Source organism: Anolis sagrei, chromosome 4 (assembly GCF_037176765.1).
Source record: "Anolis sagrei isolate rAnoSag1 chromosome 4, rAnoSag1.mat, whole genome shotgun sequence".
Classification (NCBI taxonomy): Eukaryota; Metazoa; Chordata; class Lepidosauria; order Squamata; family Dactyloidae; genus Anolis; species Anolis sagrei.
In genome coordinates this window covers 91,974,632-91,990,373 of record NC_090024.1, presented here as the reverse complement: position 1 = coordinate 91,990,373, position 15,742 = coordinate 91,974,632, and the positions used below count along the sequence as shown (strand labels likewise).

At 39.5% G+C, this 15,742-nt stretch overlaps 1 protein-coding gene across 1 annotated transcript in view; it reads left to right on the top strand.

Moving 5' to 3' along the window:
- The window catches only part of LOC132774515 (cadherin-6), a 228,619-nt gene that overhangs the window by 103,817 nt on the left and 109,060 nt on the right, over positions 1 to 15,742 (top strand). Inside the window, exon 2 of the mRNA XM_060774693.2 lies at positions 11,402 to 11,761. Within this exon, the coding sequence (XP_060630676.2) occupies positions 11,534 to 11,761 (228 nt within the window). The 5' untranslated portion in view covers positions 11,402 to 11,533. The remainder of the gene's footprint in view (positions 1 to 11,401; positions 11,762 to 15,742) is intronic.

The following is a 15,742-nucleotide window of genomic DNA, read 5'->3' as shown; positions in this document are numbered from 1 at the left end:
GGTTTCTTCAGACGTCTATCCACCCTCTACCAGTTGTAGATTGTAATGATTGCCTGTTTGCTGCAATTAATTTTCTCACAACCTTGTACGAGGTAATTGGCATGGGTCATGGACCCAAGATTGGTTTTGGTGCATCTAGCATTACCACTTCATCACATAGTTTTTGGTAAGTATCCTATGATGCTTCCAAAATGCTTCCTTGATGGAGCCTGCCAGATGCCATCAGATGGCGTAAGGCTACTTCTGGCAGGAGTCTGTAGAGCAGTGGTTCTCAACCTGGGGTCCCCAGAAATACTAACAGTTGGTAAACTGACTGGGATTTCTGGGAGTTGTAGGCCAAAAACATCTGGGGACCCCAGGTTGAGAACCACTGCTGTAGAGGAAGCATCATGGCAGTATGCTAAGATATTTCCCAGAAAACATGGGAGGATTCCCATGCTCTCATAAAGAAAAACGGGGTTAAGGTGGGTGGCAATGCTTTCCCCCATGTGATGGGGAAAGCTGTGTAGCAGGTGATTCAGAGTGAGGGGTAATGGTGTCCCTTGCAGTCCACCAAATTCACCATGCTGATTGGAGGCTTCCCCCCACCCCATCTGATGAGGTCCTTAGTCTGCGAAGGGGCCTCAGTTGGTGCCCTCGGGGGGAGTGGCCTTCAGTCTTGTTTGGTTGAGGGGGGCAGGCAAACCTTCAGTGGGCAGAGACCTCTTCTACACTACCATATAAAATCCAGATTATCTGCTTTGTACTGGATTTTATTTATTTATTTATTTAGAACTTTTATATACCAGTCTTCTCGACCTCTAGAGAGGGACTCAGGCCGGTTTACAACATGATTCAAAAACAGTAGTTTAAAACATCACACCATAAAACACATTAATACATAAAATACATTAAAAGCAATCATATAATTACATAAAGCCAAGTCATCCAAAAGATATCACAATTCATTACCATCCATCTGTGTGGCCAGAAGTTCTTGACTCACTCATCAAATGCTATGCGGCAGAGTAGACTCATATAATCCATTTATATGCTATATGGCAGAGTAGACTCATATAATCCAGTTCAAATCAGATAATCTGAGTTATACACCAGTGTAGAAGTGGCCTAAAAGTGTCTGAGGCTGGGGAAGAACAGCAGACAACTTTCAGGCCCTACAGGCCAGGATCTAGCACTGAATCAGATCAGGAGCTAATTGACCAACACAAGGGTTGGTGCCTGGATCCAGATGCATGTCCAAGACAACTCCCACATTCAGCTGTAACCACATAAAGTTGTGGCCTTTATTTTTCATTCTCAATTTTGGTGTAGTCTGTAATTTGCCGTCTTAGCAGCTGACTGCACAAACAAATATAATAAGAATAATTGTACCAGACATAAAATACTTAACAGCATATGCATAAAATTAGTATGAAACAAATCTATAGCACGGATGATAAAATGCATGTCATTATGGTCTTACTTGAACCAAAAACAAAACAAGGAGAAACTTCTGGCCTCACTTATCTATAATGAAGTCCACTGCCCCCTAGTGAATAAACTATAAAAAGGGCACTATCCATGCCTACAGAACTGTGTTTTCTTGGCATGTGCATTTAGAAAGAAAAAAGTGAACTATCGAGAACTTTACAAATATCTTGAATATGAAGGTGTACTGTCCACCTTTCCCTCATCTCTTAAATATTCCAAATATGTAAGGGATTTTATACCCTTTTTATGTGTTACCTGACAGTACTTCATTTGGATTGCTGTAGGTTTTTTGTGCTGTATGAGCGTGTTCTAGAAGCATTCTCTCTGAACGTTTCGCCTGCATCTAGGGCAGGCATCCTCAGAGATTTGAGGTCCTCACAACCTCTGAGGGCCGTGCCATAGGTGCAGGTGAAACTTCAGGAGAGAATGCTTCTAGAACATGCCCATACAGCCTAAAAAACCTACAGCAACCCAGTGATTCCGGCCATGAAAGCCTTTGACAATAGAGTACTTAATTTTCCTTCTCCTCTGAGACATGTAATGGTGAACTCGTAATGGTGTACCTCTTTCTGAGCTTTATTGTACCTTCCAGAAATAACGAAATATCTCTTGATAACGTTGATCTAAGGAAGAATAAAGGAAAAGGTACCCTGATTTTACACATACAGCCACATGGAAAACCTGATTCATATCAGTGCATCAATGTGCCAAGCTCCTGAGAAGGAATTATCTCCAAGAAAGCAAGCAAGGGAGTCTCCTCCTAGATTAAATCCCCAGCTGTAGTCATCTGTAGCATATCACACTTGAGCAAGACATTAAGAAGCTGTGCTTAACAGCTGTGATACCATCCTCCCAAGCCATTTTTCAGCTAGAAAATCTGTCCTGTGACACCAAAGCTGTGAAAAATAACAAATTGGAAGTGGGGAAAAGTCCCCCCTGAAGGAGCAATGGCATTCTGAGAGCAGTTTCTTTAAATGTCCAGTGTACCCATTTTATTCAGCTTCCCTTACCCATCGGCATGGCCGAAGGAATCTAGAATGCAATGCAAGAATAATGGTTTGCCACAGGTTTCAGTCACAGAGGTGTGTGGGAAGAAAATAAATGATGTTGCCTGGGATAGAACAGTTTCCAGTAACAGTCTCCCCACTCCATGCCCCAGTGACACAACCAGCCTGAACTAATGATAAAATAATAGTTTAGCACACATGTGTGTTCTGCTCTATACTCAAAATCCTTTCCTCTTTAATACAAAGGAGCTAGACGCATGGAGCAAAAACGAGCCCATCATCAGTCACTTTCCATTGGCAGCCGGAGCGAATGTGATGACAAGTGGACTGTTTGCTGGCAACCAGCCAGGGTAACCAACGATCCCTGGCACTAATTAACTCACCTGTGGAATTCATGCTCTGCAGCCACACTATTTATGTAGTCCTGAAGCGTGTTGCCAAATTTATTTATTTATTTTGAAAGAAGAAAGGCGAGTCGCTTACTAGTGAGAAAAGAATGCTTCAAGTTTTATGAGGCTCACTGTTCTGCTTTATATAACAGCTCCATGGTAGACAGGTTTAAATGGAACGTGTCGAAAACCATTTCATGGGAGGGCGGAGGTGACAGGTGAATGAACTCAAAGCACATTGGCCATATATTCTGTTATCGAAGCTGCCTGCCCCTTGTACCCCTTTCATTCCACTCCGTTCCTTTCAGCTCTCCCAATGTTATAGTACACTGCTCATTTTCACAGTTTATGTGCCCACTGGGGGTCAGTTGGATACATAATGCTAGGGTCATTACCCTGCTGCACCTGTTTGATTGACAAACAGCCACTTTCCTGGTGTATAGTGAGGTTTTTCCAAACACTGACAAATTAGGGAGCTTATTTGTATGACGCACTAGGAAAAAGAATCTCTGTACTGCTTTCTTGACTTTAAATTTCAACTTGTGTTTTCCTTTGACAAAAGAGTTTTATTCACCCATTGTTTCAGAAGAAAACGGCAAAGAAAATGGGCATAATAGTGAAACAAATTTGCTGTTCATAATAAATGAGTCAATATTACAGCATAGTGAATGCTTTTAGCCTCACATTATGCTTTGGTTTATTTCTGCTCCAGTAACAATAGAAGGATAACATGTTACAAGGAAAACGTCCACAGCATAGATTTTTGTCATCCTATGGATCTATAAAATGTGAGTTTGTTGTCATCTTCATTATCTGCCAATCTTTCTGCAACCATACATCAAGATTTGGAAGTTAATTGTTTCTCTGATAGTGCTTCATCTGTCAGAAATACTTTTATGACTGGTTTCCATCCATCATTTATATCCTTAATTTTCCTAACAATATTTTAAGCACATTCAGTACAATGGCACACACAATAATGTCTAGAAATATTATTAAATGTTTAGTAGTGTGAGACATGTCAATACTTTGCAGTTGGAATACTTTGATACCACTTTAAATGGCTTGAACATTATTCTATACTGAGGAGGTGCCATGACAATTAAAATGAATCCAACAACTTGTTTTTTCATGTCAGGTACAACTTGAGAAACTGCAAGTTACTTCTGGTGTGAGAGAATTGGCTGTCTGCAAGGACATTGGCCAGGGGATGCCTGGATGTTTGATGTTTTACCATCTTTGTGGGAAGCTTCTCTCATGTCCCCGCATGAGGAGCTGGAGCTGACAGAGGGAGCCCAACCCACTCTCCCCAAATTTGAACCACTGACCTGTCGATCAGCAGTCCTGACAGCGCAAGGGTTTAACCCATTGTGCCACCGGGGGCTCAACTACTACAATTGGCTGAGATCTTACATCAGATTAGCAAAGTGTTTGTCCTGCACCATTCTGGGTCTTCCTCTATATCCTTTTAGCTCTTGATCCCTGGGAAGGAGAGGAAGTGGAGAGGTAATTCAGAGAAGGAATATTCAACTGGTCTGTTGTGTAATGGGGAAAAGATATGAAAGTGCATGCCAGGTGCATGCTATTTCCTTTCCACTTAAAATAAAGGCTAGATTATTCTTTCTCCTCTTAATTTTCTCCCCTCTCCATGAGTATGGTAATGGAATCCCAGCAATTGCAGTGGCTAACTCCTGGCAAGTGAGGATTGGAGGATTTTATGATCCCTGTGGATTACTTAAAACTGTGAATATGAGCTACCCTAGTGCATTCTGCCACTTTCCTATCAGCTTTTAAACATAACTTGAGATTTTTCCAGTCTGCTCTCCTGTTTGGGTATTTCCCTTCCACAGGAAGAGATAAGTGCCTCAACTTTGGTCTCTGTGGTCTGAGTTCAGGGTTACACCTCATTATCTGGATAAACTTAACTACTTGCTTTGTCTACTGTTTCTTCCTGTTGTATCACATTTATTCAGTTGTACTGTTCAGTATAAAGCCTTTTGTTTTGTTTTGTTTGAAACTGATTTTATGCTAAACTTACTTGGCAACTTGTTATGGCCAAATTATTGTGACACAAAAACACTATCTGCTCATCTTAATTGACCACTTATTGTGGTGCCAATCCTGAACACAAATGGTCTGGATTGGCCCCAGAGGCCTCAAAGGTGGCCACACACTCTGTTCTCAACCTGATGTATAGTGACTACACCACATCAGCCCCGCTGGACTGTCATCTTATTATCACTTACACTGCTGTCAGATGGCTCCATGAAGCCACCAGCTATCACAGGCACCTCGTGATGATCTCAGCAGAGGTACCTACTTTCTTCTTCCTGGTAGAAAATGTGGCTCTGCTGGTGGCAGACTTGGGGACTTGTGATGACTAAATGCTCGCATGGAGGTTCTGTGGCCATTCACAAGTCACAATGTTGAGCAGGCCAATCTGTCCTCCTTTCACTGCACTGATGGGCACAGGAGAAAGGGGATTGAGGGCCCTTCCACACAACCATATAAACCAGAATATCAAGGCAGATAATCCATAATATCTGCTTTCAACTGGATTATCTGAGTCCACACAGCCATATAATCCAATCAATGTGGTTTTTATACAGCTGTGTGGAAGGGGCCTGAGTCTGCAATGTGCATGGACAGCAGACCAATTGGCTGGCTACACTATGCATAGTGCTATAAAATACATGGAGGAGGAAGGGAGGGAGGAAGAATCAAATGAACTAGGTGAGGTTGCAACAGTTTATTTTTGCTTGAATCTACAGGGAAGGGCAAGATTCTGACTTCTCATGTCCCCCTCCTATCTCACACTCTGTTAAACTAACTGAGTGACAACTATGTTTGCAATTCTTAGTCAGTTTGATGAAGTTAACATGATGAAGTCCTTAGTGTTCTTTATCAGATAGTTGCAATGCCTATCCAAACTATAAGCCCAGAATTCCATGGAATGTTGTTGTGAAAGTTAAAGAATTATAGCATTATCAAAACAGGTAATCTGGATTTCATATGGCAGTATAGATTGGGCCTGGGAGACTCACAAAATCATGCCTTTCCTCCTTTTGAAGAATGTTCATTGCAGGGACGGGCATGGGTGCAAGTACCCCTGTGTGGGTATTTGCACCCATTTCAAAAAGCATCAAACCTGTAGAAGAGAAAACACTATTCTCCCTCCTCATTGTTTTTTATCCAGGGTGCAAATAAGTTCCTAACCTTTGTATCTCCGGTATACGGTTATAGCTGTGGGAGTGAACAAAGTGAGAACACTGTTCCTCAATAAGAATTCTGCCCTCTCCAAATGAAATGATCCTTCAGTTCCCCCAAAAGTTAAAAATTCAGTTGAATATTTAGAAATACAGAATATGCATGTGAGAAAGAAGGCAGAACTTTTTACAATGATAGAAATTTGGGGACTGAAAACAAAATTTCACTGGGGATAGAGTTATTATTTGGAAGAGCAATGTGTTCAATCTGTCCCTCCTTGCTACACTTCTGAAAATGTGCACATTTGTCTTATGCCCATGTGGGTGGTGGAGAGAACATTACTGAGTCTTTGCCCTTGGCCAGCATTATTTAGTAACCACCATTTGTCGTGCACATTAAGTGTCCTTGCTCCAAAAGATTACATGAGATCATAGGAAATTTATGGATTAATATTATCTTCAAACAGATTGTGTAGTGTTCCCCACCCCCACTCCAATTTTCTACATAGCAGTCTTACATATTTTCCAGTTTTTTATAATGAAAAACTCATTAGTGTGAAAAGACTATAATTTATTCTGTATGCTTCAGAACAAAAGCATAAATATTCTGTATGCACACATTTATTCAGCATGTTTCTGGATGAGGGATAACCTCTGCATGTTGAGATCAAAGGGTATCTTTTGCAAAAATATAAAGAATATTGGCAAAAGTTTTGCATTTTCAACAAGAGAGACTGTATCAATATGAATTGTTGAAGGCTTTAATGGCCAGAATCACTAGGTTGTTGTAAGTTATTCAGGCTGTATGGCCATGTTCCAGAACATGAAAAACTTACAACAACCCACTGTATCAATATGCTTTCTGAGAATTCGTCCATTTCAGGAGAGCTTTCGCCCCTAGTATGAGAAGAAGTAAAGAAATACTTTCCACCCCCCTGAGATTTACATAGTGTGTGCAAAAATATCTCTCTAATGTCTTTTCACTTATGAAGCAAAGAATGAACACAGGAAGAGTACAAGATATGTTTGATTTGCCAAAAAGAGTCAGACAACCAATTCCATGTTTCCCATGTTCATAGAAGGCAGCAGCTCATAATTTAATCATACCAGTTGCACAGTTTGTGCAATGTTTATAATTGGTACAAAACACTTAGCTTCACTTTATGAAGCAAAGAATGAACACAGGAAGAGTACAAGGGATGTTTGATTTGCCAAAAAGAGTCAGACAACCAATTTTTATAATTGGTACAAAACATAGTTCTTGCCAATGTGAAATTTTTCCTGAGGCCAACAGAATTGTCTTGCAGGCAAGGAGAAGACATGTGGTTTCTCGTGGGTGTGTATAAGAAGTGAGAATTTACATCCCTAATCCTTTTCATCTATTCTTGTTAAGCATAAATGCCTCACAACTGTGATAATAAGAAGAAAGTTGTGTTTTGTTGTCTCATTAAGAAACAAGATCATAGTAAAACATGCTAACTATTGTCTTTGGGAAAGCACTTGTAGCTTTTGGCGTAAGCTGTGAGGAACATTTGGGGGCTCCTCAGAGGTGTAAACAATCCTGGGTCTATTTAAGTAATAATGTATTTTTCTTTGAGTTTAGAAGGTCCTTTGAACTCCAGGGTGTTATGATAATTAGTTAGTTGAGGTCTATTGCTATTTGTTATACGCAAAAGTTATTGCTTTCTATTTTGACATGCTAAAACAGGTCTTGGAAACATCCCCAGATAAAGAAGGCACATATGCCCCGTGTATTACATGTCCAAATGAGTTCCAGGATGAGGCTTAACAGATAGTCATGTAGGACAAAGTACTATGAAGCTCTTTTAAGAAAATTCAAACTCCTTTCTTCCCTCACCTTCCAAATTGCTTCATCCCTCTTGATAGAACTTTATGGTATCTTTTCCTACTTCAAGATCTGATTACCTATAAAGTTACAGTATCTCTGTTTCAAATCCAGCTTACATGATGCCAAGCCCAACAACACAATACAATAAATGAAATCAAACACACACAATAACATGATAAATTTCATAAAAAATAAAAATACAGCAAACAATATAAAATTAAAATAAATCATAACACAGTGATTGTGACAGTGACAGTGAGTGGGCCGCATGTACAGAATAAAACACCAAAGCTAAGAAACTAAAAACTAAAAACACAGGGTGAGATAGGGATGGAGCAGATTATTTGTGAAGGAGATACTCTTCGAACGTGAGGTCAAGAAATGTCTTTGTACAGGAGAGGAGGAGATATACTCTAAGGACAAATATTGAGGGGTAGCAGCAATATCAGATTATATGGTTAATCACCAAAAGTGCAATGAAAGAGCCAGGTTTTGAGATTCTTCTTAAAGCTTTCTAAGGTGGGGGCTCACCTAATCTCATCAGGCAGTGTATTCCAAAGTCGAGGGGCTACTGAGGAGAAAGCTCTCTCCCTTGTTCCCACAAGGTGGGCCTGAGATAACGGCAAAGGCGAGAGGAGGGCCTCCCCTGAAGATCGAAGGAATCGGGCAGGTTCATGGAGGGAGATATGGTCACAAAGGTAGGCAGATCCCAAACCGTTTAGGGCGTTATCGGTGATGACCTGAACTTTGAATTGGGACTGGAAAATGAATGGCAGCCAGTGGAGCTCCTTAAACAGGGGAGTTGTCTGCTCCCTGTAATTCGCCCCCATTATTAATCTGGTCACCGAGTGTTGGACAAGTTGTAGTTTCCAGGCTGTCTTCATGGGAAGCCCGACGTAGAGTGCATTGCAGTAATCCAGTCTAGGGCATGGACCACCATGGTCAAGTCAGACTTCACAAGGTATGGTTGCAGTTGGCGCACAAAAGCTTTTTTAAATAGCCACGTCTTCAAGTCCCTATGAAAGGAGGACATTTTGCCTGATCTCCCTGGAGGCATTCCAAAGCTGGGGGGCCACCACTGAGAAGGCCCTCTCGTCCCAACCAACCACTATTGTGTCAATGGCAGGACCGAGAGAAGGGCCTCCCCAGCAGAACTTAGAGCCCTCATCAGTTTCTAGGAGGGAGATGTGGTCACAAAGATAAGCAGTACCCGAGCCATTACCTCTTAAGTTTATAACTGGTCAAAATACTTTTGTACCCCAAAAGAATGTGGGAGACTTTTTTTGGCTTTTAAAAAAAGCTATAGGTCTATACTATGTCTAGAGAAGACAATTATGCTGGGGAAAATGGAAGGCAAAAGGAAGAGGGGCCGACCAAGGGCAAGATGGATGGATGGCATCCTTGAAGTGACTGGACTGACCTTGAGGGAGCTGGGGGTGGTAACGGCCGACAGGGAGCTCTGGCGTGGGCTGGTCCATGAGGTCACGAAGAGTCGGAGACGACTGAACGAATGAACAACAACTATACTATGTCTGTAGAGGCTGTATGTTGTCTGCAAACTGCACCTTCCTCACTCTTGTGATTAATGAAAGAATGACATTCTTTATTACAATTGCTGTCTGATAGACCTTCATCGTGGTTTGCTTTGTATTCATAATTTTAGAATTGTTATAAATAAAAACAACAAAAATCCCATATCTAGTAATCAGTGCAATTATTATTTAGATGAAGACTTGTGAAATTTAGTTTCCTGTTTGTCCTGCCATCTATTTCAAGGAAGCTGCTATGCTAATTTATTGTTTAAAGCCAAAGAGTTATATGCTAGCATACATTTGATTATTCAGTGAAAGGGCAGAAGATCACGATCCATGTTACTTACTTGGAGATGGGAAATGATATGACTGCCCTGGTCAGGATTGGTAGGAAAAGTTTTGCTATAATATCTGTCCTGTCTTCCTACCTCAAACTAGTATGTCAAGCTGAATTACAAATTATTACTACCTCAAATTAAAGTCATACTTTACTTCTACAGTACATCAAGCAAAACCTATATAATGATTCAAGGCATTTTCTGCATATCTCTTTGTGCTTGCAATTCCCTAACCACTGGTTTCCATAAATGACATTATATCATTTATTGAGACCATGCATTTGATATTCATATATGCTCCATGTGGTATAACCCAATGAACCTTCAGATCAGTAATCTAAACACAAAGTTCTCTGCTAGGTTGTTTGGAAATCAAGGAAATGTGTCAGCACTTGTTAAATTTTGTGCAGAGACACTTGCCAAGACAAGGCAAAATTGAGACTCCCCAGGTACATCTAAAGGGAAACAAAAATGGGTCAGTCATGTTCCATTACCTGGATGATCCTTCTTTAAAAAGAGTAAAACCAAATGAATGTTTCACCATAAAGACCTCAAGGAAAGGAGGGCACCATCTGCAACAGGAACAGCCCAGGAGTTCCTACTCGTATTTCCCAAGAGTTAACATTCAGAATAAATGGAAAGGTACACAGAGCTTCCTGTGTTATCTTGATTAGCATGTCAACACACACACACACTCAACCAGTAGGTCTTCCAATTTTATGAAGGTTTGAAGTGGAAGACTGCCTGTAAAAGTGTGGGTGGGGGGACACAATTTTAAAAGCTTTTTTAACCTGTTAGAACACTTCTCTAGGAACCTCTAAGTCCTCCAGGGTGACTTTATGGTAAATTTTCCCTGGAAGTTGATCATACTTAAAGATGTTTCATTTCCAGGAACCTCTAAGTCAGTGGTCCTCAACCTGTGAGTCCCCAGATGTTTTCACTTTCAACTCGCAGAAATCATAACAGCTGGTAAATTGGCTGGGATTTCTGGGAGTTGTAGGCCAAAACACCTGGGGACCCATAGGGTGAGAACCACTGCTCTAAGTTTTTCAGCATGATTCTATGATAAACTTTTGTCAAAACTTGACCATAGAATTGCACTGTAGTATCTAGAAATTCTTCAAGAAAACCTATTATTCAAATCTGAAAATAATACAATTCACAAAAGTTAAACTCATAAGTGTTGATAGATGACTTTATATATCTAGGATAGCTTGCATATTATTGGGAAGTTATTTATGTCATACGGTACCTAATTACCATAGTTGAAAATGCCCTGATAGAAAACAACTATTTTTTCTTGATCTAATAAATGGAATCACCATGAACAAAGTCAAAGGAACAATCAAATTTCTCAAACTAGCATTTTTCAAGTAAGTGGAATAAAGAGCAAAATAAATAGTGCTATTATTCCTCCTACTCAACAAAGATACTCTGTTCTCCATATGTAGAGGGCCACTTGTAGCATTTAAGAACTGAGAGGCTTAATAGGATTCCTTTTTGCAGCAATTACAGCTACCTTTTTGTCATATTTGCTATTACCCGTGGAATGCTAAGTAGCCCTATAAATGGTTGATAAATTGTTGTTTCTTTTTTCTTTTTCATTTCAGAGATCCATAGAGACCCAGGAAAAGATTATTGAAGAATGAAGGATGAATGAGGCTACCTTCACTGCTGAAAACTAGTTTGCTTTAAGGTGAAGAAAGAAATCATCGGTTTAGGCTTTTTGTTGTACCGTCACAATGAGAACTTATCATTTTTTCTGGATCCTCTTCTGGGTCGGTCATCCCTACCAAAGTTCTTCCACGCCGCTATCCAAAAGAACTAGTGGATTTCCAGAAAACACAAAGGTTTTGGATTTATCTAGAAATAACAGAAACGTGTTTAATCGTGCCAAAAGAAGCTGGATGTGGAATCAGTTCTTTCTTTTAGAGGAGTACACAGGCTCAGACTACCAATATGTTGGCAAGGTAGGACATTTTTCAGCACCTCCTATTCTAGAGTTTTGAAATTTCTCTCCACCTAAGAGACAAGTCGAAACAGCATGCAGTTCTATCATTTTGAAAATGCTTCTTATAAAAATCTCCTGATAAATAATTGCAGAGTGTAGATGAGTGAACAATTCAAGGGGGAAAGCAGGAAAAGGTGGTCTGATTTGCATGACAACAACCATCCATATTTAGGTTAAAACCTGCACTTACAACTTTCTTGTAAAACCATTTAGCTGCACTGAGATATCTATGCTGCTGAGCCTGCAGAATGAGAAAAGAACAGTTGTGTTTTGATTTCAGCAAAGATACATTAGCTTACTCTATCTGAGAGGAATTTTATCGGACTGTTCTTTAGAGATGAACACTGATGTTTCCATTAGTTCACACATGCCAAATAAGCCAGTGTATTATTTTTATGTTTGTTCATATTAATAGTGATATTAGAGGCATTAAATTAGAACCAGAAAATGCTGCTATATACTTAAACCGGAGCCCCAGTGATGCAGTAGGTTAAACCGCTGAGCTTCTGAACTTGGTGATCGAAAAATTAGCAGTTGGAATCTGGGGAGTGGGATGACCTCCCTCTGTTAGCCCCAGCTTCTGCCAAACTAGCAGTTCAAAAACATGGAAATGTGAGTAGATCAATGGAAAGCTCCAGCTCCTCATGTGGGGACATGAGAGAAGCTTCCCACAAGGATGATAAAAACATCAAATCATCTGGGCGTCCCCTGGGCAACATCCTTGCAGACGACCAATTCTCTCACATCAGAAGCAACTTGCAGTTTCTCAAGTCGCTCCTGGCACGACAAAAAAAAATGTTGGTTTATAATTATGCTAAATTTTATGTTCCATATTATTTTACATTATTATGTTATCACACCTACCCAATGTTTATTCTGAACCTGAATACACATGAAGGAGCTTTGAGCTGAAATCAGTGGGAGTTGGTGATGTGTAAAATACAGAGTTTGAAACCACATGTATCCATTTTCTCTTGGAAGGAAGGAATTCCCCTACCAGGCATGCAATTCCCCTACCAGGCATGCAGCATATAGCCCAGAGAAAGCCTTTAGACCTCACATTTTTTCAGGCTTGAGATACATCTTATATATATTTTTTTAATTTATTGAAAAAGAGGAGTAACAATTCTCAACTAAAGCAAGATGCACGAGATTAGCGATGTGAAAGGCACTTCCAGTTTTGAAAAACAAAACACCTCATTTTTTTTTAGTGAGGGTATAACATTCAGGACCAGAACAAGAGGCAACATTGTCTTTTCAACCCTGCCCACTTTATGGCCAACTTGTAAGACTCCATTGGTACTAAATATGTAAAATTTCCAGAATTCTTTAAAATTTGGGGGGAAATTGCCTTCTTGTTCAATTATAGTACTAAAACCTTTTACATAATGCAAATCTTCTTTATTTACTTTAGGAAAATAGTGTCTGTAGTTCTGATTGCCACAAAATGCTTATGATTGGACTTCTCTTACTTAGCCAACAATTCCAATTTGACATTCTGTTTATTCATTTATTTTTATTATGCTGGAAATAGAACTACAAAGTTCTAAACTGTAAAGAACCACTTTGGTTTTGCTAATTTATTAAGAGCAGAAGAAAAAAAATTAAATGGAAGACTTTCTCAACATGAGTAATTATTTTGTCTGCCTTAGAAATTATTTTGTCTACCATGGTACTCTATCATGTCAAAGAGATATAAAGCATTCATTTTCTTGAAAAGAACTGAAAAAAATAACGAAGACCAAGAATTTTAATGAGATTATATTTTACACTGTCTTATTTTAGTTTTCCTGTTATATAGGTATTAGAAATAATTTTGAGGGATAATGTATATGGACATGTCTAAAACTTTTATTCATTGTTCTAAAAGAAAATATTAAATAATTACTTTGGGGGTTTTTTTTTCAATTTTTCAGTTTTTATGGGAGGAAAGGAACTTTGGAAGAGACTGGGGGTTTCTTTTGTCTAAATTCTTTCCATGTTTTTTATCTGAGGGTAAAAAATTGTAGAAATAATATTTGCATAAAACTAAAATGGCGAGCTTTTCCTGTGCTAGGATGATGTGAACTGCAGCAGATCAATGAGCTTTGACTCTTTGGATGAAGTTGACATAAACCCTTAATTGCACCTAAGTGTCTTCATTCAGTAATTAGTTATGGGTGACAGGAGCAGAGCTGAAAATGTCAATCTATTCCCTCTGTTGAAATGAATGACAAAAATTGAGGGAAAAGCCGAGCATGAAGCCTGAAGTCATCTGGTGATTTAGATTGTGATGACCATGCTTAGCCTGAGAATACAATACGAATCCCTTGGAAAGAAGTTATTGTATCTAAAGCTTGATGAATCATAGCTGTAATTTAAATGTCTTTGAAAGGGCATAAACAAACTCATGAAGGGACAAGGCCATCAGTGGCTTCTAGACATATTGGCTATATGTTAGTGTTATTTATTTATTTCTAAAACTGTCCTTGAACATTGAATACATTATTCAAGTGTAATTACAACAAGCCTCATCCAGATATGAAAAATCTAAAATATATTATCATGGAAAAGATAAGAAAAAGTAGAGCTGCTTCTCCACATCCATAAATTGGATCAGGATGTGGATTATAGAGACAGGGTTCCCTTCGGAGTGCCTACATAGGCATCCCAGAAATTGGCTGGAAGCTGAGTAGTGGCCACAAAGATCCCCTGATTGTGAATCAATCCAATCCAAGGATTTTTTTTTTCCTACGTGTCCAGTAGGATGTACTGATAAGAAGCAGAATGTCGATGAGAATCGGTGCAGGACGAATTTTTGAACTGATGCCAAAACATTTGCTATCTTATCTCCAATTGCACCTGCATGTGGGTTGTGTTCTGTAGGTTAGGCCAACAATGATATACCTTACATTTGATGTTAGAGTCAATATACCTCTGAATACTATTCACTTGGGAAAAGAAGAGGGTGACTTTAATTGCACACATGCCTTGCTGGTAGGCAGCCAGTGGCACCTGACTGGTAATATGAAGAAGACAATATTGGGCTGCATTTTGGTCTGTCCTGGTGTAGCTCTTACTGTATTTTTTGTTTTGTTTATAAAATGACTGTGTACAAAACATTGTAAAGTTCATCCTGGAACTGTACCAATCAGAGATGAGAAAGACTGTTATGTCCTATTGGGGTCCACATGATTCATATTTCAGAAACTCTTGGAACAGCTTGAACTCCTGGACCTTGCAAAATAAACATATTTGGTCTCAGAACTGTCTTCTTGACCTGCAGAGCTTTGATCATTTCCCTCAGAGTAGATGGCTTCATCTCATGCTTGCCAATCAATTGCTCAACCATAGCAGCCACTCTTAGGACAGCAAAGCATGAACAGGGCCCGAAAATTGGACCGCTTATTCCCTCAAGTTCTTTAGTTTTCCTTCTTTGGTAATGGGTAAGAGGTTGAGGCAAAACCTCTCATAAGCCACCCAGCTGGCCATGCTAATATAAGCCATTCATATTTCTTTTTGTGTTTTCTGTTTTCTTTGTTTTCTCTTGAAAATTATACTTCGTCTCCAGAGAGGTGAGTGTATGACTGGTTCTCTTCTCTGGAATTATAGACTTGAATCCTCATTCCATTTCCATATGCTCAGAAATATATTCTAAAATTCCATCTATATTTCTGATGGGCAACAAAAGCTGTGACCAGGCTCCACCCTATGATCACTCCAATAGAGTAACACGGTTGATATAAAAGTTCAGTCTATTATGTGATGCTTGATGACTGATTTTCTCACATCAACAGCATTTTGGCTTAGTGGCCATCATGATGTATGTGCATTTACAATTTTGTCCTTGAATCCTAAAACTTCATTGGTTTCTCCTACAGAAATTGGAAATGTAAAAACAAAAATCAATTCTCCAGCAGAGTTTTTTCTCTATGTGTCCCCTTGAAGATGGCCTGCTTTC